Genomic DNA, 22,466 nt, shown 5'->3' with positions numbered 1-22,466 from the left:
GTGCTTTATCACAGTTGTTTGCCTCTGCATTGTCTGCATCGTGTACCTCCCAAGGGCTGTGCGCTCCATTCTGACCTTTTGTTCATGCTCCAGGAAGCCTTTCCAGCTGTTTTCAGAGCTGTCTATTGGGATTAACTGTATGCTCCATGGAACAAATCATGTGAGGTAACATCCCCTGTAGACAAGCCATAAGGTTAATTGAGAAGGGCTTCACACTGGAACCGGTTTTCCATGTGTTAGGCTCTGTTGGCGTGAGGCCGACACACGAGATCCTAATTCCAAGCAGTTGGAGCAGCTCTGGTCTCTGGCATCATGCAGAACATTCCCCTGCTTCCTTCCCACTAGTACTGTATCTAGTCTGTTCTAGACTATCTTCAATCACAGTGACTCGGTCACTTCCCCTTTGTGTCTATCCCGCTCTACTCCTTCCACTGCTGGGGACTTATTCCTCCTCTCTGCCCTTTGCTTTTCCCTTCTGAACTCTCAGCCATTATTTTAGTATTTTCAGATAATATGAATTATGAAGCTCCTCCTCTCCTTGTTCTCAGCTCTGTGGAGACACTTGCTATTCCTTGCCCCTTAATTCTCCTTTACTCCCCAGTCTCACACATTGAGCCTCTTTCAAGCCTCCAGGCTTCATCATTGAATAGTTTCCTTTCTTTGAACTTTTGCCAGTTTTTCAATAGCCTTCCTGTAATGAAGGGACAGAAATAAAATATTCCAGCTGAGGATGTACTTAGACCATGTAAACACTCATCAGTCCCACCTGCACATTCTGCTTTGTGTCTATCTGTTCACTACTGAGAATTACTTTGTTGCCTACTCCCACCCCCCAGCAGTGTCACACATTGCCCTTTTATTCAAACTCTCTCTCATCACTGGAGCACAGTGTTGTTACCAGATTTGCCCATTACTTTGGGGTACATTCATTTATTAGGGCTACTCTTTGGGGGGGGCAGGCTCTGTAATTCTATCAATGTACTAGTTGTGTCACTTGTGTTTCTGGGTAAACTGATGGCTCAAGGGAATATTGTTAAAGTTGTTGTGTTCAGGCTAGACAATAGGAACTGCTCTTTCCTGACTGTGGGTGGTGTTCTTTGGAGGGAGCTCACAATGCAATTAGGGAGCTTCAGTATTTTGGATACCAGGAACAGATTTATTATTAGAATTGGTCTGATAACTACTGAGCTGGGTGTGTGCAGGCGTGGGTTCATTAACATCTGGAGCAGAGATCCCCCATCATGCAGTGCTTCCTTGCTTTTCAGGTCCCAGAGTTCCATGTGGCTCTTGCTTTGGAATCTCTGGTCTCCATTCTGTATGCTAATAGAGATGCCTCCCTGTCCCATCTGCCATGCAAATGAGGCTAGGGGAGTTTCCTTAATCCTGTCACCCTTGTCCCAGGGGTTTAGGTGTGTCTCCCACTTGCCTTTTCATTGCTTTTTGTAAGTCTTTCTTCTGATCGGTTTTGGTTCAATCAGAGGCTGCGGAGGAAGGTCTTTCATGAGTCAGACAGGCTGAGTACTATGCCCTGGTTCCCCAAGAACACAGAGCTGACTGGTAAAGGGCTCCTGCTTATTTAACAATGTCTTTGCTGTTGAGAGAAGAAGGTTCTCTTCATTTCATCCCCAGGAAGGCCTGGGGAAGGTTATGGGATGTCAAAATAACCAACACTGATTGATGGATGCATTGACTCTTTAGGTCTCATCGAGGTCCGTCTGATTGGAGGGGACACTGACTGCTCAGGACGTGTTGAAGTCAAACATGGAAAAATGTGGGAGACAGTCTGTGATTCACACTTGGATTTCAACACCGCTTATGTTATCTGCAATGAATTAGGGTGTGGACAGGCTGTAGCCACCTTGGGAACAGCTCACTTCGGAGAAGGACATGATCTGATCTGGAAGGAAGAGTTTCAGTGTGTGGGGAATGAGTCTCTCCTTCAGAAATGTCCCAGGATGTCCCGTCCCAACCACACATGCTCCCACGCAAATGATGTCGGCGTATTGTGCTCAGGTAAGAATTCAAACTGGTGAACCACTAACACTGTAGACCCTACAGCTGAGTCACTCAGTCTCTTTTCTCCCACTTCCAATATCCCTCACGTGAACCCACATCCCAGAAAATTTTGCGTGTTTCCAAGTTGCTCCAAAGGATTCCTGTCTGCTACAAAGGATGGTTCCACTTTCCCCCCACCCAGGGGGAGCCAAGAAGACATAGTGGGAAACCCCATTATCTCTCTCATATTCCTCTCTATTTCAATTGTCTCCAGTAAATGGGGACAGTTCTATTTACCTTTCTCCTGATACAAGGATAGGGTCCCAGAAGAGCTCTGATTTCCCTTTTCCTCTACTAGGGATGCATGTTCTCCACTGCTGAGCACTCTCCTCCCTACTCAGATACATCTGTAAGGGGAAGGGGAAAGGTCTAGTGGTCAGAGCACAGAACCAGACACCGGGAAACAGGGGTTTTATTTCCAGTTCTGGTTCTGTATTCAATAATGCCTTGTGCCTCAGTTTCCCCATTTGTGAAACAAGTTAATTTCCTACCTCAGAGAGTGGCTGTGAGGCTTAACTTCACTTGTGTTTGCAAAGTGCTTTCAGGCACTTAAATACATAGTACTATATACGGGCCAGGTTTTATTATTTTAAAACTTTCTTGATGGAATTGGAGCAGTTGTGGCCACTTTTATGTTATTGCCCTGCAACAGGGGTTGGCGTTGTGCCACCCATTCATGCAGATCTGCTTATTAGAGACTAGCTGGAAGCCTGTGCTATTGCACGGGTGTAATTTGTAAAGTCCTGTGAAGCAACAGTGACTGCTGGAAGAAAATATTAAGCAAAAAACATAGAAAGAATATGAAAGCAAAACATGTACATTGTCAAATTGCAATGTACGCACGTCACTGCTTTTTCTCATATCATCTGTCTCAGATATATACACCTCCCTCCCAGTTGTTTTTTAAATTACTTAGGACAGTTAATGTTTACACAGAATTGTGAACCACCCATTTCATTTTTGTTGAAAGCATGCAGCCATTTTCATTCTGAAGCAGACATTAATTGAAAGACAAGTGCTTGACAACTTGAACACCTGACAGCTCTCTCTGATTTGAAAATGAGACTTACTTATTACCAAGGTGCCTTTCACCAAACTGAGTCTATCACTGTACCAATACTGTATTTATTGCTAAAATAAGTTGTCATCCTAGTCTATCTTTGGGCTTTTTAACTGCCCTCTATTCCCCTGCCAGTGTGAGTGTGTCATAATTTCAGGTTGGAAAGTCAACCTTGTAATGCACACACAAAACACCCCTCTCCCTGGCTGCTCAGCTGGAGACTGCACTTGCCCTCTTCTCACCCCTGAGATGGGGGAACTGCCCTTCATTCCCTCTTCACTCATCGCAAGACTTCCCTACCTCCTGCTGCCCTGGGACACCACCTAGAACCCAGCTACATCACTTCCCTGACTCCCCACTCCCCCGCCTCCTGGGCCAAGCAGGTTTGTCTTCTGCCTGGTTCCCAACTGGAACAGTTTACCAGCTTCACCCTCCCTTGCCTCTTGCTGCCCCAGGACCCTCTCTCTGCTCTAGGGATATACATGAAGGCAGGGCTCAGTGGCAGGGCAGGTCTGTGTCCTCAGCCCTGAAGCTCTCGTACAGAGCTTGGTCCAGCCCTGAAAACTGGAGTATTAGAGGAGCTTCTTGTGTCATCACAGCAGCTCCTCTGATTTTTTGTAGGCAGCAAAATCCCATGACTCCCAATCAGCTTGTGAGATCTGGAAACACGGCAAGACTGCCTTCCCCTGGCTGCTTGGAGGGGACACCCCACCTCCACGACCAACCCGAGGCTGGTGATCTGCCACCTAATCCCCTTCATCTCTCACCCCCATTGCTGTCTTCTGCAGCCCCCTCAGCCTCCCTGAACTTCGCATCCCCCTACATCCCTCTCAACCTCCCGTCCACCTTCACCTCCAGCTGCCCTCTGCCCCCCACGTCCCTCTGCCCCCCAGCCTTTTTCCTGCCCCAAATCCTTCTCCGTGCCATTCTGTTCAAAACCCCTAAATCTGCCTCCTGCCCCTCCCCTCCCTGTTCCCTGCTCCCCGCAGGCTTGTAGCTTGTCCCAACATTTCATGCTGACTCAGCACACATCCTAGGCTTCAGAGTGACTAACAGACAGAGTGACAGACCTGGGATCTTCTTATATGGGTAACAAAGGTCACCTTCTTGTCAGGGCCAGGGTCTTGTCAGGACACAAACCTAAATGGACGAGCTAAAAGAAGGGTGGGGCGAGCTAGCGAGGTGCCTTTCCCAACATCACCGCTAACAGCAGAGCCTGGACAGGATCTGCACTGCCCACTAGCCTGCCTGTGGAACACACCACTGGCCGAAAGCCCAGTCCACGGCAGCCAGCTGGATAGCCTGTCCATGTGTCCATGAGGAGATCTGGCTGGCTCACTGGCCGTGGTCATACTGCCAGGTTGGGTGTTAGGATGGGCTGGGGGAAATGGAAAACAGAGAGGTCTTTTTCCTGAAATTTGAAGTCCTGGACAGGAGAAGCCAGGATTGGAGATGGGCTGCCTTTCTGTATAGGGTGGGGTTGCCACCTCTAAGGCACAGAAAAACTGGCCTGTCTGTGGGCAGGCCCACATCCCAGGGGAGGTGTGGCTGGTCTGTGGACAGGGCCAGGTCCCAGAAGAGGCGAGGCTGGTCTGTGGGCAGGACCGAGTCCCAGGGTTGGGGGCAAACATGGGGAGGAGCTCAGTGCTCAGAAAGTGAAGACAAGTTTGGTGGGATTTGTGGTTGGGAGTGTGGCACTGCTCTCCCATTGACTGGTGCCTGCCTTGGCCCACTGCACCCATGCAGCTCAGGATGAATGTGCCAGGCGGGAGGCCATTGTGTGTTTCCAGCTGTGACACGCATAGCTGGAGTTCCGAGATCGCTGCATGCCCAGGCGCATTTGTGCACAGCTTAGAAATCCTGGCAACACCAACCCCTCCCCGTCCCCCAACCAATAACACCTTTGGACCAGCTACTGGCAAGCCTAAAGAAAAACTAGTCAGGCTACTCAAAAACCAGCCAGGTAGTATATGGCTCATGGGGGGGAGAGAGGGAGACCTCAGCCCCATGGTGCTCATTCCTTCAAATTTCTTGGTGTGAGCTTCTAGTGATAATAGAGCTTTCACCTCTCCCTCCTTTATCCCTTCATTGGTGTGTTTGACTCACTTTGGGTCTGATCCAGGAGTGGCAGCTGAGGGTGCTCAGCCTCTCACAGGATCTCCTCAACACCTTGTGAGATTGTGTCCTGTACTTGGGGGACCCTCCCCTGCTGAGATCAACATTCTGAAGGCACCCAGGGTATCATTGGGCAACCTTAACTCTGCATTAATGATGGTTTTTTACCATTTAATTCTACTCAAAGTCTGCTCTGAATCCCCAATTTTACCCACAATCTCAGAACAGCTCTACAACTTTGGGCAGGGAGATAATTCAAAAAGCAAACATTGGTGACTGTCATCAGAAAGCCCCAGCTTGAGCACTGTTGAGTTGACTGAGGCAGTTCACAATTCTTAGAGTTTCTGTTTCAGTGCCACCAATTGAAGCCCCAAGCAGCTCTTAGAATCATAGAATATCAGGGTTGGAAGGGACCCCAGAAGGTCATCTAGTCCAACCCCCAAAGGGATCTTCACCAAGGGATCCTCCTGGAGCTGGCAATAACCACGGAGCGTATCTGCTCTCCAGCTGCAGTCACTGCATTAGGTGTGGCTGTACTGAATGGTGGAGGAATACACTGGAGCAGCTTTGGAGAGCTGTGGTTGTAATATGAGGAGATCTGGGGATTAGTTTGAGGAGCATCAGAGAGCTGTGAATGTGATACGAGGAGATCTGGGCTTGAGTGCTCGCTTGTGTGTTATCAAAGGAAAGATGTGCACATGGACCTTGAGGTTGCAGTCGGCATCATTTGTGTAGGCTGTGTCAGGAGCAGGGCACTGGGTTCATCTTGCCATGGGTACTGTCAGTAGTGAGTTGGGACATGAGAGCTGGGTGTGGATTTAATGATGGGTGGGGGAAAGTATATGTTTAGGTGATATCTTGTGTTGATGTGTCAATGGGTGGTAAAAGGGTGGTTGTTATATTTTGCAAGTGTGGAATGCTCTCGGGGGGCAGGCTCAGTGTTTGAGCATAGGGAAAGTGCAGATAGTGCCTGACTATGACAGTGAATAGGCAGAGTGGGAGTGTGTGTGCATTAACTCTGCATTAACAAAGATTTTTGCCATTTAATTTCCTAGGTTTTTAAACTGAAAGAGAAATGTTTGTTGGTAGGAGTCAATGGTTTTTCTCAACAGTTGTAGTTCTCACCTAGGTTTGCAGCTGTGACTAATAATCTAAAGACCCAGTTTTTCTATAGAGCTTATCATGAGTAGCTCTCAAAGTACTTACATCATAATCCACATTTCACAGATGGGAAACTGAAGCAGAGAGCAGTGAAGTATCTTCAAAGAATCATAGAAATGTGGGGCTGGAAGAGACCTGGAGAGGTTATCAAGTCCAGCCCCCTGCACTGGGCCAGGACCAGTTCAATCTAGCCAGAAGTGTATCCATCCTGTTCTTAAAAACCTCCAGTGATGTGGATTCTACAACCTCCCTTGGCAGCCTGTTCTAGAACGAACCGAAAATACCCTTCCAGTTAGGATGTTTCTCCTAATATCTAACATAAATCTCCCTTGCTGCAGGTTGAGACCATTACTTTTTGTCCTACCTTCAGTGGACAGGAAGAAAAAATCACCCTGGTTCTCTGTGTAACAGCACTTAGTATATTTGAAAACTGATATCATGTCCCCCCAAGTCTTCTTTTCTGAAGACTAAACATGCCAAGTTTTTTTAACTTCTCCTCATAGGTCAGGTTTTCTAAACCTTTTATCATTTTTGTTGCTCTCCTCTGGACCATCTCCAATTTTTTCAATATCTTTTCTGAAGTGTGGCACCCAGAATTGGACACAGCACTCCAGCTGAGGCCTCACCAGTGCCCCCTAGATCAGGACAGTTACATCCTCTGTCTTACATAGGACATTCCTGTTAATACACACCAGAATGATACTGGCATTTTCAAAATTGCATCACACTGTTAAATCGTATTCAATTTGTGATCTACAGTTACCCCAGATCTATTTCAGCAGTACTACCACCAAGTACAGTTATTCCCCCTTTTGAAGTTGTGCATTTGACTTTCCATTCCTAAGTGTAGTACTTTGCCCTTTTCTTTACTGAATTTCATCTTGTTTTCAAACCTGCTCTGCAACTTGTCAAAGTCATATTGAATTCTAATCCTGTCCTCCAAGTGCTTTTGATCCCTCTCAGCTTGGGTCACTTGCACATTTTATAAGCATTCTTTCCATTCCATTATCCAAGTCATTAATGAAAATATTGAATAGTACCAGACCCAGGACTTACCCCATGGCAACCCACTAGATACACGTTCCCAGTTTGACAGCAAACCACTGATGACTACTGTTTGAGTACGGTTATTCAACCAGTTGTGCACCCACCTTAGAGTAATTTCATCTAGACCACATTTCTCAGATTTGTTTATGAGAATGCCGTGTGCCACTATATCAAAAGCCTAACTAAAATCAAGATATCTCCCGTCTGCTACTTCAGCCCTAACCAGGAGGCCAGTAAGCCCGTGAAAGAAGGAAATTAGGTTGGCATGGCATAATTTGTTTTTGACAAATCCATGCTGGCTCTTCCTTACAACTCTATTATACTGTAGGTGCTTATAAATTGATTGTTTAATAATTTGTTCCAGTATCTTTTGGGTATTGATGTTAAACTGACAGGATCCTCTTTATTCCAGTCTTTATAGATAGGTATTTGCCCTTCTCCAGTCCTCTGGGACGTCACCTGTCCTAGATGAGTTCTCAAAGATTCATAGATATTAAGGTCAGAAGGGACCATTATGATCATCTAGTCTGACCTCCTGCACAACGCAGGCCACAGAATCTCACCCACCCATTCCTGCAATAAACCTCTCACCTATGTCTGAGCTATTGAAGTCCTCAAATCGTGGTTTAAAGACTTCAAGGAGCAGAGAATCCTCCAGCAAGTGACCTGTGCCCCATGCTACAGAGGAAGGCGAAAAACCTCCAGGGCCTCTTCCAGTCTGCCCTGGAGGAAAATTCCTCCCTGACCCCAAATATGGGGATCAGCTAAACCCTGAGCATATGGGCAAGATTCACCAGCCAGATACCCAGGAAAGAATTCTCAGTGGTAACTCAGATCCCACCCCATCTAACATTCCATCACAGGCCAATGGGCCTATTTACCATGAATATTTAAAGATCAATTAATTGCCAAAATCATGTTATTCCATCATACCATCTCCTCCATAAACTTATCGAGTTTAATCTTAAAGCCAGATAGGTCTTTTGCCCCCACTGCTTCCCTTGGAAGGTTATTCCAAAACTTCACTCCTCTGATGGTTAGAAACCTTCATCTAATTTCAAGTCTAAACTTCCCAATGACCAGTTTATATCCATTTGTTCTTGTGTCCACATTAGTACTGAGCTTAAATAATTCATCTCCCTCTCTGGTATTTATCCCTCTGATATATTTATAGACAGCAATCATAGCTCCCATCAACCTTCTTTTAGTTAGGCTAAAAAAGCCAAGCTCCTTGAGTCTCCTTTCATAGGACAGGTTTTCCATTCCTCGGATCATCCTAGTAGCCCTTCTCTGTACCTGTTCCAGTTTGAATTCATCCTTCTTAAACATGGGAGACCAGAACTGCACACAGTATTCCAGGTGAGGTCTCACCACTGCCTTGTATAACGGTACTAAAACCTCCTTTTCTCTACTGGAAATACCTCGCCTGATGCATCCCAAGACCGCATTAGCTTTTTTCACGGCCATATCACATTGGCGGCTCATAGTCATCCTATGATCAACCGATACTCCAAGGTCCTTCTCCTCCTCCGTTACTTCTAATGGATGCGTCCCCAGCTTATAACTAAAATTCTTGTTATTAATCCCTAAATGCATAACCTTACACTTCTCACTATTAAATTTCATCCTATTACTATTACTCCAATTTACAAGGTCATCCAAACCTTCCTGTATGATATCCCGGTCTCTCTCTAAATTGGTAATACCTCTCAGCTTTGTATCATCCGCAAACTTTATTAGGACACTCCCACTTTTTGTGCCGAGGTCAGGAATAAAAAGATTAAATAAAATTGGTCCCAAAACTGATCCCTGAGGAACTCCACTGGTAACTTCCCTCCAGCCTGACAGTTCACCTTTCAGTTGGACCCGCTGTAGTCTCCCAGTTAACCATTTCCTTACCCGCCTTTTAATTTTCATATTGATCCCCATCTTTTCCAATTTAACTAATAATTCCCCATGTGGCACAGTATCAAACGCCTTACTGAAATCTAGGTAAATTAGATCCACTGTGTTTCCTTTGTCTAAAAAATCTGTTACTTTCTCAAAGAAGGAGATCAGGTTGGTTTGGCACGATCTCCCTTTTGTAAAACCGTGTTGTATTTTGTCCCATTACCATTGACCTCAATGTCCTTAACTACTTTCTCCTTCAAAATTTTTTCCAAGACCTTGCATACTACAGATGTCAAACTAATAGGCCTGTAGTTACCTGCATCACTTTTTTTTTTTTTTACGGTACAACCCCTGAGTTTACAGATTCATTAAAAAATTTTGCTAATGGGCTTGCAATTTCATGTGCCAATTCCTTCAATATTCTTGGATGCAGATTATCTGGGCCCTCCGATTCAGTCCTATTAAGCTGTTCGAGTTTTGCTTCTACCTCAGATATGGTAATATCTACCTCCATGTCCTCATTCCCATTTGTCATGCTACCATTATCCCTAAGATCTTCTTTAGCCTTATTAAAGACTTAGACAAAGTATTCGTTTAGATATTGGGCCATGCCTAGATTATCCTTCACCTCCACTCCATCCTCAGTGTTTAGCAGTCCCACTTCTTCTTTCTTTGTTTTCTTCTTATTTATATGGCTATAGAACCTTTTACTATTGGTTTTAATTCCCTTTGCAAAGTCCAACTCTACTTGACTTTTTGCCTGTCTCACTTTATCCCTACATGTTCTGACCTCAATAAGGTAGCTTTCCTTGCTGATCCCTCCCATCTTCCACTCCCTGTAGGCTTTCTGCTTTTTCTTAATCACCTCTCTGAGATGCTTGCTCATCCAGCTTGGTCTACAACTCCTGCCTATGAATTTTTTCCCCTTTCTTGGGATGCAGGCTTCCGATAGCTTCTGCAGTTTTGATTTAAAGTAATCCCAGGCCTCCTCTGCCTTTAGATCCATACGTTCTTCAGTCCAATCCACTTCCCTAACTAATTTCCTTAATTTTTGAAAGTCAGCCCTTTTGAAATCAAAAACCCTAGTTGCAGATTTATTTTTGTTAATCCTTCTGTTCAGTTTGAACTGAATTAGCTCATGATCACTTGAACCAAGGTTGTCCCCTACAACCATTACTTCTATGATGTCCTCACTACTCACCAAAACCAAATCTAAAATGGCATCCCCTCTAGTCGGTGCAGCAACTACTTGATGAAGGAATCCATCAGCTATCGCATCTAGGAAAATCTGAGCCCTATTATTATTACTAGCACTTGTGCTCCAGTCTATATCTGGGAAGTTAAAGTCTCCCATGATCACGCAGTTTCCATTAGTATTTACTTGATTAAAAACATTAAAGAGGGCTCTATCCATATCCAAATTAGATCCCGGCGGTCTATAGCACACCCCAAGCACTATCCCAGGAGAGGCTCTAATAGTTTTCTTCCCCAATGTAATTTTTGCCCAGACGGACTCTGTCTTATCCATTCCATCGCTTCTTATTTCTTTATAGTCTACCTCATCATTGATATACAATGCTACTCCACCACCTTTGCCTTTATTTCTGTCTTTCCTAAACAGCACATACCCTTCAATACCCATAGTTCAGTCATGACTACTATCCCACCATGTTTCTATTATCCTTATAATATCTGGTTTCACTTCCTGCTCCAGTAGCTCTAGTTCCTCCATTTTGTTACCTAGGCTCCTCACATTGGTGTACAAACATCTTCATTTTTTCTGTTTGGCCTCACTCACATTCTGTACCCAATTAGGCACGGTCATTCTACAGCCAGTATAACCTATTAGACTGGTATCCACACTGCCCTTCCTCCTTATATACATTCTCCTACCCACGGCTGTATCCTTTCTTACTTCGTTTTCTTCCCTCTCAATGCTAAAATCCAGCGTGGAGATTATCTGGACATCTCCCAACCATCTCCCCCAGATTCCTAGTTTAAAGCTCTCTTAATCAGTTGTGCCAGTCTCCATCCTAGAAGTCTATTTCCTTCCCTACTCAGGTGAAGTCCATCCCGAGAGAACTGTCCTCTGTCCATGAATGCCTCCCAGTGGCCATACATTCCAAAGCCCTCCTTATAGCACCACTGCCTAAGCCATCTGTTGATAGTCATAATCTTGTCACCCCTTTGTTGCCCTTCTCTAGGAACAGGCAGAATCCCACTAAAGATCACCTGAGCCTCGATTTCCTTCAGCGTCTTCCCCAGCCTAGCATAGTCTCCCTTAATACTTTCCGGCGAGAATCTAGCCGTAACATTTGTTCCCACATGAAGGATAATTAGGGGCTTCTTTCCTGCTCCCTTTAGGATCCTTTTCAACTTCAGGTCTACATACCGTATGTTAGCACCTGGAAGACAGCACACCCTTCTATTCTCTGGATCAGCTCTGGTTACAGGCCTGTCCATTCTTCTCAGTAAAGAGTCCCCGCTCAAATAGATCTGCCTTTTCCTGGTGACGATGCTATTCTCCAGTCTATCCCCTGTTCCCTTTGGCTGCAAGTTCTCTCCATTCCTATTCTCCCTTGCAATCCTCTGCAATCTATCCCGTATCCTCCTGGGGCTCATAGTTGGTGTAGTCTCCATTGACTCTTCCCCGTTTTCTATAGGACTAGCTGCTCTTCTCTTCTTCCTTGCCCTTCTACCTTCAGTGACTACCTGCTGAGCCCCTTCTTCATTTTCCAACTCCACAAACCTGTTCTTGAGCTCTATTTCTCCTTCACTAGCCCGTCTTTTCCTCTGCCTGGTTCTTTTAGTCACATGCTTCCACTGACCACTTTCCTCAGCAGTCTCCCCTCAGAATTCCTCAGTCCTGCTTCCATCTGCAAGTCTGAGCTTTTCCCTTCAGATATCTCATGTCTTTGCTCCATAATCTGCTCGAACCCCTTTCTAAACTCAACCAGACTTTCCACCTCCATCTCCAAACCTCGGATCTTTTCCTCCATCAGCTCTATCAGACGGCATTTCATGCCGACAAAACTCTTACCAGGTACCCCTCCAGGATCATGTACATACCGCAGCTTCCACATCCAGTCATCTTCGTTGTGTCCTCCACGACATGGGTCACTCCCACTGCTGCCTCTGTATCTCTCATAGCCTTCCCACCTAAATCCTGTTAATCTGGGAAACACAAACCACACCAAAACACCACCCCCCACAGCAAAAACAAACCCCCAACAAACACCACAAGAGAAACTCCCCTTTCAAACTCCCCTGTTTACCCCTCTGTTTGCTGGCTCCTGTGCCGCTGCAGCTGTCTGTGTATCATGGCTGACGGTTCCACCAATGCTTCAGCTAGATCCTTAAGTATCTTTGTGTGACAATCACCCCAAGGGGAGAACAAGGGGCCTGAAACCCAAAGAATAAGCAGTTGAAACAACTGTTTGTATACAGTATTATTGTACTATAACAGTGTACTGGGTAAAAAGAAAAGGAGGACTTGTGGCACCTTAGAGACTAACCAATTTATTTGAGCATAAGCTTTCGTGAGCTACAGCTCACTTGGGTAAGATATCATACAAAAACTGGAGACATGCTGGTTATGGATATCGTTGTGTGAGGCATATACAGATGGCGAGTAGAGTTATCTCTGTGTGATGGAAAGATGCTCCTAAAATATGTTTTGGGGACAGACTTGAGAAACAAGTTTGTCCCAGACAAAGGGATGTTGTTTTACCTGTTTGCCTGTGTCTCCAATGTAAACTGAGCAAGGTGAGGCCAGAGACAGTGGAAATTATGTTTCATATGAGCCAAGAGGATGATGGGAAGTCACTAGGAAGCGTCAAATAGCAAAGGAGAAGAAATTTATCTGGGGAGGCACTTTAGAGAAACATTTCAAAAGGTTACTAGAGTATACAAAGAAGGGGAGAAAACTCGTTAGTTACCCATCCTTTAGTGGGCAAAGAGGACAGCACCCTCCAATTCCGTGAATGTTGGATCCTCCTGCCGGAAGGCTTGGAGATGCTGGCAGTTTGATGTGAGAAAGCTGTTGAGGCAAAGATCATAGTTTGCTAAAGTAAAGTCTTAGACACTAGAAAGTGTTGTATTTTGTTTTGTTTGTAAGCATTTTCTGCTTCTGTTATCTCTGCTTAGTATCATTTAAATCTATGTTCTTTATTAATAAACTTATTCGTGGTTTTACCATAAATCAGCTCCATGCTGTGTGTTAAGGTAAAGAGTGTGTCCTCAGCTGGGCTTGCTACCCAGGGGTTTTAGAACCCAAATCAGTGGTAATTTAACTGGTTTTCTTCAAGAAAAAAATAATATGGCCATAACTCCTCTGTCTGATAAATGATTGATACAAACCAGAGTGCTTTACCTAAAACTACTTTATTGGGTTTCAAGCGTGGGATCACTATGTATGCTGTAGCAGTAGGGTGCAGAGCATTCCAAATATTTACAGTTATCTAAAAAGTCTGAAATGGTCTCAAGAAATTAACAGCCAAGCTACTGGGGGCCCCCTCCTTCCATCTTACTATTGGGGAACTTAGGTGTAAAATCCTTGCCAAAAGGAAAGCTTCCCCAGACTGCTCCAAAGCACACTTTCTAAATAATTTTTTTGTAAATTTTCTTTGGATAAAGCACACAGCTCATAATAGCCTCTAATGGGCTAATAATTTCCCCAGCAACAGCCAATAACAATTCATTATTTTATTAGCAAAATATTCCTGGTTATAACAATGATAAAGCTTACATGTTAGAGGCACCTGCTTACCGTACGTTTATTTTTTATTGTATTCTTCCATTTTGATTAGAAAAACTGCAAGCATGGAGCTATTTGGCCTTGCCTCTCAGGGTCATTAAACTATTATTAGCTATGTGATGTTTGGGTTTCAGCTGGCAGTGGTTGAACATACAAAATGACTGACTCCAGTGCTGTCCAATTGTGGGGTACAGGCAGGAATGTCAAATACAGGGCTACAGGCTAACAGGCTAGTGTGTGTGTAGTGTATCTGTGGGGACAGTCGACTTAATTTCTGTGAGGTTTGCATTCCTTCCCCCTCATTGTTAATATTAATTGTGTTGAGTATCTGCTCACCATTAACCTATTTAGTAAAGGTTAAAGCAAAATAGAAATTAAACACCTCAGCCTTCTTGATATCACCCCTTATTAGCTCTTCTTTAAACTAAGTAGAGGACCTGTACTTTACTTCATCTTTCTCTTACCCCCTAATGTATTTAGAGAACTTCTTATTAGTATTATCTTTTTATGTCCCTTGCTGGGTGTAACTCATATTGTGCTTTAGCCTCTCTGATTTAGTCCCGACATGCTGGTGCTGTGGTTTTGTGCTCATCCTTAGCAAGTGTTTCACATTTCCACGTTCGGTACGATTCCTTTTTGATTTTCAGTCCTTAAAGAGCTCCTGTGGAGCCATAATGTTCTCTTACGATTCTTTCTGTTTTTCCTTCACATCAGGATACTCTGCAGTTGTGTCTTTAATATTCAGATACTGTCAGGTCTCCTGACTTCCTTTTTTCTCTAAGATTTTCTTCCCAGGGGAACTTAGCTATCCGTTCACTATGTTTGTTAAAGTCTGGAGTTTTCGAAGTCCTTTTTACTTATTCTGTTTCTTTCACTCCTTCCTTTCCTTAGAATCATGACAACTATCGTTTATGGTCACTTTCACCCAAGTTGCCTTCCACCTTCTGATTCACTAACAATTCCTCCCTCTTGGTCAGAATCTAGTCTCAAATGTCGGTCCTCCTGGTTACTTCCTCTACTTTTATGGAACAAAAAGTTTTCCCCAACACATTCCAAGAACTGATTGAACATTTAATGTTTTGCCTTATTACTTTTCCAACAGATGTCTGGGTAGATAAACTCCCCTGTTACTGTCAGGTCTTGTGTTTTGAATATTTATGTTTGTTGTAGAAATGCCTCATCCATTCCTTCTCCTGATTGGGTGGTCTATACTAGGCCCCTACCATTACATCACCACTATTTTTCCTTGCTTTTATCTTTGCCCAGAGACTTTCCGCTGGTCTGCCTCTCACCACCTTCTGGGGCTCAGAACCTCAGACTTGCCCAAGGTCAGACAGCAAGCCAGTGGCAAAGCTGGGGATAGTCCCAGTCCAGTGGTTTTTCCACTGGGCCACAAGGTTGCTATGTGATTCCTGAGTGCTCCTCCTTGTCCTGTACATTTTGTTAGAATGGAATGGGGATAATGGTGGTTGTATAGTTGCTCCCGGGGCTTGCAAAGGGGTAGGGCTCCCGTAGATTGCAGCACACACACGGAAGGGGAGAATTCATGGCTGATGTGCCTTACTTCAACCCCTCAACTTTTTCTGCTACCCTTCCTAGTTTGCAACCCCTCATGTGTTTTCCCTTCCTCTTCTCCCAATCCTTACACTCTCCCCCTTCCCTGAGCCCACCCCGCAACTTCTTCTCTCCCCTATCACCAATTCCCATTTGTCTCCCTCCCCATAATAAACACATCCCTGGCTGAAAACCCAAACATTTCCCCCTGTTACCATCTACTCTTGCACCCCTGATCCCCCCTACCCTTCCCAGTCAACATTCACATTTGGAAGTTGTTTTCTTTTCAAAAGCAATTTCAGCACATTCTGAATATGTTGCTGCACTCAGATTATATTTACACCAAACAAAATCCCCCATGAGAGAGACCAATTGGAGCAATAAACCTGCTTTTTTAACATCACATTTCTTTTCTGAGCTGGAGTTGCGCTCACAGTGCCGGGGTTGGGGTGCCTAGCTGTAAAGGCCACAATTTACCCTCAAAGCCACCCACATCTCATGCTGGATTGTCAGGTTTCCAGACAGCTATCCTCTCGCACTGCACATGCTCAGTGTAGTCCATTAGATGTGTGTGTAGGCGCACAATCCTTCGCAAGCACCTAACTGGAGAAGCAGGCTCGTTTTGAAATAACATCTGAATTTGATTTCCCCCAAAGGCTGGTGGATGCCATATCCTCTGTTGGGGGTAACCCTCAAGTGTCTGAGACCCTGGTGCAATGATCTGAGCCTTGGTTTGATCTCTACCTGTGTGCAAAAATAAAACGCCAGAATCTGTCAACTTTAATATAAGCTGGTTTTTTTCCTTCCTGGGAGCTGTATCTCGGAAACCCCTTGGTGAAATGGCCCCACATTTGGATTACTAATACAACCCTGTGCTCTATGTGAAATACTGTATTTCAATCCAATCCAATCAATCAAGCAGATATTAGAGCACTTAGAAAAAAATAGCTTTGAAGGAAAGCTGGTCTCAACCTTAACTGTTGCAGAGCTGTCACTGAGCTAGAATATCACCACTGTGTATGCTATTCCCAGTCAGACCCCTGAGTGCAACTGTTCTGATTCAGTAAGCTTCCAGTAACCTAGGACTCAGCACCCTTGAGAACCCCAGTTTCTTCCCATGGCATTTGTGTGATAACTTAGGGGCAGCCGCTCCAGACTCCTGACCAGCACTCTGGAACCACCAAAGCAGAGACTGGCCTCAGCCAAAGACAATCTGTCCCAGGCATGACCCTGTCCCCAGAGCAGTAAATGCCAGGGTGGAGTTTGGTGGGTGCTGTGTGACTTCCCACAAAGGGCAGATATGAGCAATAACGCCTGCACTGAAAGAACCTGATAATCAAATCTGAACATCCTCATTTACAAAGTGCCCAGTAAACTGGGAAGTAATTATTAGTTAATTATCCCAGGTCACTGGGGCTCCTTCGTCACATCTTTGGATACAATTGTGCAAGAGAAATGTTCTTCTGATCTCCCTTCTCCTTCTTCTCAGGGTATGCCGGGTACAGGCTGGCAAACGGCAGCACAGGGTGTTCGGGGAGAGTGGAGCTTCTCCACGGAGGCGCCTGGGGAACCCTCTGTGACTCCCAGTGGGATTTACAGGCTGCCCACACCCTCTGCCAGCAGTTTGACTGTGGATTCGCCCTGTCGATTCCAGCAGGGCAGCTCTTTGGCACAGGAGACGGGCCTGTCTGGAACGGCAAGTTTGGCTGTGAGAGGAATGAATCCCACCTGAGGGACTGTCTTGTAACTGCGCTGGGCACAACTGAATGTCCCCCTGAGAGTGAAGCCAGCGTGGTGTGTTCAGGTGAGCAGCTGCAATGGGAAAGAAAAGGACTGGGGATTGGGGAACATCCTCAGCCAGATCTTCACAGTGTGTCAATCAGCCAAGCTCCATTGGGTTCAGTGAGGCTATGCTGATTTACACCAGGTGGGGACTGGCCCATAAATTGGAGCCCTGTCCCTGCACCAGCCAAGTCTGCTGGAACTGATCCCTCAGTGAAATGCTTGTGGTGCCTTGAGTATGGAATGTACCAAGGGAGCCAAATTCTTGTCCCTTGTCCTGCCTTCGAACTAACAGATGTGGATCGAGTATCAGTTTGTGAACGTGCAGGTGTAGAATAGTCCCACAGCCCCCACAGGGTAACTGCCAGCATTGATCATGAGCAAGAATCCCTTCCTGTTCCCTACTCCCCTCCCTGCCGTGGCCATTAACACTGATCACTGCACCTCCTCGACACTCACTTTCCCTTGTGCTCAGGGTGCCTGGGCGGCAGGTTAGTGAACGGCACCGAGTGCTCCGGGAGAGTGGAGATCCGACATGGAGACACATGGGGAAGCCTCTGTGCCTCCCAATGGGATTTGCAAGATGCCAACGTCCTCTGCCATCAGCTGAACTGTGGATACGCTGAGTCGATCCTGGGAGGAGCCCATTTCAGGGAAGGGAGCGGAACCGTATGGAGCGACACTTTTCATTGTGAAGGGACTGAACCCTGTCTGTGGGATTGTTCTCGCATGGCCCTGGGCAATCCAGCCTGCTCCCCCAGAGACACGGCCAGTGTTATTTGCTCAGGTAAGTTTAATATAGATGTGTATATGTTAGTTACAGTGCAATGTACTGCCCAGCTTAGGATCATCATGAGTAGTCCCACTGACTACAGTACTCAAGGTAAGTAGGGGTATCGGAGTGTTGCTCTCTTTGTTTAAGTTCCCCAGATCAGAGACACCTCCAGGTGCAGTGAGGGGTGGCGAGGTGGATCCTAGCACTAGGCTAGAGTGAACCGGAGAGAATGGCTCTGTGCTATAAACCTGGGGTTTGTGATTCACAGATTCCCTCAGTCCCAGCAGGGCTGACTCAGCCCTTCATCAGGTTGAGGTTGGTGTTGCAGAAGCAACCTGTACACAGAGATTTCATCCATGCTGTGTGTTAGAGAGCTTATGCCTTCACTCTCCCACTTCCCTGGTCCTTCTCACATGAACAGAGAGCAACAATACCCGAAGTCCGAAGGTGCAAACAATTCGATGTTTATTGGGGTGAACTTCCAGCAAGCTTAAATACAAGTTCCTTTTCCTTATTTCCGAATCCCAACTTACTTCCTGTTTGCCCCTAATTTATATAGTAATATTCTTAGCTATACCTTAACCAATCATTCTACTAAAATTTAACTAACCAATCCTAACATATTGTAACATGATTATGTAACCAATTATATCCCACCACCTTAATTAGTTTACACCCAGCAAAATTAATTATACAGCAGACAGGAACAATCACAGAACCAGACAGAGATTATACAGACAAACAACAGCAAAGTGGGAACTATAATGACAAGACAATACAGAAGTGAGGATTTCACATCCCAGTATTGATAAGTGAGTTCTTGCCAGACAGGATGCTATCAAACTAAGTTTCCTTTTACATTTTCTAGGCACTTCCCTTTCTCTGGAGCTGATAGGCATACAATCCTGTCCTGATAGTGCCTAACAGCCCAATAGCTTATTTCAATGTGACTAGTTTGGAATGTGAGGATGTGACCATTCGCTTCCCAGGTTATGGCTGCCTCTGCTGCTTAGCCAAAGGCCTTAGCCTAAGAACAGGGCCCCAGACTGTCACAGTAAGAGAAGGACCTTACATTGGCAGACAGTGATTTTGATTCTTTCTTTTATACCTCTAACTAGCCAAGTGATAAGAATACACCTACATTCTTAAAGTACAGGCCTTTACAGGCAGGCCTGAATATCTATATCCTAACACTGTGGGCCCATTACAATCCCATTACACTCTCTGGAAAAGTAAGTGTTTGCCCTGGTGTTCCTGGCCAAAATGCTTCCCCCGTTGCCCATCCTGGGTTGTGCGCTGGTGGGCTGCAGCCCTCACCTACAGAGCTTGCTCAGTGGGTGTCTATGTTTGTAGATCATTAATTCCCCACAGCTTTCTACTTCATAGAAATAGTCATTTCTTTGCCAAAGATCCCAGTTTTCAGGAAAGCGTTCAAATGGCTTCAGAGCTTGGCTTCTGAGCCAGCTGGGAACTTTCACAAAGATCCTGCTCTTCGTGAGAGCAGCTGACGCTTTGATGAAGATCCTCCTCTACAATGCAACACAAATACTGCAGGGATCCTTTTTCCTGCAGGCTTCTCCAAAGATCTTCATCGGCTTCCCCATGCCACACCAGGGAACTGCCATAGCTGATAGATGGCAAGTCGTCTGATTGCTATCCATAGTGGCTAGGCCCAGATTTTTACAGCTGTTTCGCTGTTGCTCCATTCAGCATGGCAATGCCTAACTGATTTAAGAGCCTACGTTTCATTTTCAGTAAGGATTTAGGCACTTCGCAGCCTTCATCAATGAGATCAATAGGAGTCACATCCCTGAGTGACATAACTGTGCCAACCTCACCCCCACTGTAGACAACAATAGAAGAATTCTTCCATTGATCTAGCTACCACCACTTGGAAAGATGGATTACCCACAGCAATAGTAAAACCCCTTCTGTCGCTGAAGGAAGCATCCACACTACAGCGACATAGCTGCAGTGAAGTTCTGTGTCACTGTAGCACTCACAGTGTAGACATGGCCTTAGTAAACCAAACATTTAATGCACACAGAAAACATTGTATGAATAAGTACTCCCAGCTATCTCCGTGACACCACTGATTTCCTGAGAAAACTACAGTGCATTGGTGATCTTCCAGAAAACACCATCCTAGCCACCATGGATGTAGAGGCTCTCTACACAAACATCCCACACATAGATGGAATACAAGCTGTCAGGAACAGTATCCCTGATGATGCCACAGCACAACTGGTTGCTGAGCTCTGTAACTTTACCCTCATGCACAATTATTTCAAATTTGGTGACAATATACACCTCCAGACCAGTGGCACCGCTATGGGCACCCTCATGGCCCCAAAATATGCCAGCATTTTTATGGCTGACCTGGAACAACGCTTCCTCAGCTCTCGTCCACTCACGCCCCTTCTCTACCTACATTACACTGATGACATCTTCATCCTCTGGACCCATGAGAAGGAAACTCTGGAAGAATTCCACCACGATTTCAACAGCTTCCACCCCACCATCAAACTCAGCCTGGACCAATCTACACGGGAGGTCCACTTCCTAGACACCACGGTGCAAATAAGTGACGGTCACGTTAACACCACCGCTATACCGAAAACCCACCGACCGTTATGCCTACCTTCATGCCTCCAGCTTCCATCCCGAACACACCACATGATCCATTGTCTACAGCCAAGTGCTGAGGTACAACCACATTTGTTCCAACCCCTCAGACAGAGACCAACACCTACAAGATCTTCACCAAGCATTCTCAAATCTACGATACCCACACGAGGAAATAAGGAAACAGATGAACAGAGCCAGACGTGTAGATCAACAGAGCCAGAAGCCTCCTGCTGCAAGACAAGCCCAAGAAAGAAACCAACAGAACTCCACTGGCCATCACATACAGTCCTCAGCTAAAATCTCTCCAACGCATCATCCGTGATCTACAACCCATCCTGGACAACAATCCCTCACTTTCATAGACCTTGGGAGGCAGGCCAGTCCTCACCCACAGACAGCCTGCCAACCTGAAGCATATTCTCACCAGCAACTACACACTGCACCACAGTAACTCTAACTCAGGAAACAATCTGTGCAACAAACCACAATGCCAACCCTGCCCACATATCTACACCAGCGACACCATGACAGGACTGAACCAGATCAGCCACACCAATACCGGTTCATTCACCTGCACATCCATCAATGTCATCAAGTTGTATTGGGGGAGGTTTAGGTTGGATATTCGGAAAAACTTTTTCACTAGGAGGGTGGTGAAGCACTGGAATGCGTTACCTAGGGAGGTGGTGGAATCTCCTTCCTAAGAAGTTTTTAAGGTCAGGCTTGACAGAGTCCTGGCTGGGATGATTTAGTTGGGGATTGGTCCTGCTTTGAGCAGGGGGTTGGACTAGATGACCTCCTGAGGTCCCTTCCAACCCTGATATTCTATGATTCTATGATTCTATGATAATATACGCCATCATGTGCCAGCAATCCCCTCTGCTATGTACATCAGCCAAACTGGACAGTCCCTATGTAAAAGGATAAATGGACACAAATCAGATATTAGGAATGGCAATATACAAAAACCTGTAGGAGAACACTTCAACCTCGCTGGACACACAATAGCAGATTTAAAGGTAGCCATCCTGCAGCAAAAAAACTTCAGGCCCAGACTTCAAAGAGAAAATGCTGAGCTTCAGTTCATTCGCAAATTTGACACCATCAGCTCGGGATTAAACAAAGACTGTGAATGGCTAGCCAACTACAAAAGCAGTTTCTCCTGCCTTGGTGTTCACACCTCAGCTGCTAGAAGAGGGCCTCATCCTCCCTGATTGAACTAACCTCGTTATCCCTAGCCTGATTCTTGCTTGCAGATTTATTCCTCGCCCTGGAAATTTCCACTTCATGCATCCGACAAAGTGGGTATTCACCCATGAAAGCTTATGCTCCAAAACGTCTGTTAGTCTATAAGGTGCCACAGGACTCTTTGCCACTTCAACAAAAGCTATAGGAAAGTAAATCTATGGGTTCTCCTTACACAGACCTTCCTCCATTTGTTTCTCTTACAACTTAACGTGTTCCATACTTCAGCACAAACATCCAAACACATTCCCCACTGATCTTCTCTTAGAGATGATTTCTCAGGCTTTGCAGTGTGGTTGTAACATGTAGTGGGTCTTCAGAGCTTGAGAAATGGCAGTACCTCAGCCATTTCAAACACTTCAGAACTCGGTGAGCAACGAAACAGTCTGGGGACCTTA

At 45.5% G+C, this 22,466-nt stretch overlaps 1 protein-coding gene across 1 annotated transcript in view; it reads left to right on the top strand.

Annotated features, from left to right (window-relative positions):
- Window positions 1-1,955: 1,955 nt before the first annotated feature.
- The window catches only part of LOC140907283 (antigen WC1.1), a 47,518-nt gene continuing 27,007 nt past the window's right edge, over window positions 1,956-22,466 (top strand). Inside the window, exons 1-3 of the mRNA XM_073332873.2 lie at window positions 1,956-2,013; window positions 17,128-17,442; window positions 17,896-18,207. Of these exons, the coding sequence (XP_073188974.2) occupies window positions 1,956-2,013; window positions 17,128-17,442; window positions 17,896-18,207 (685 nt within the window). The remainder of the gene's footprint in view (window positions 2,014-17,127; window positions 17,443-17,895; window positions 18,208-22,466) is intronic.

This window comes from Lepidochelys kempii, chromosome 1, assembly GCF_965140285.1.
Source record: "Lepidochelys kempii isolate rLepKem1 chromosome 1, rLepKem1.hap1, whole genome shotgun sequence".
Classification (NCBI taxonomy): Eukaryota; Metazoa; Chordata; order Testudines; family Cheloniidae; genus Lepidochelys; species Lepidochelys kempii.
Note: the sequence above shows the minus strand (reverse complement) of the source record. Positions and strands in the feature narration are given on the sequence as shown.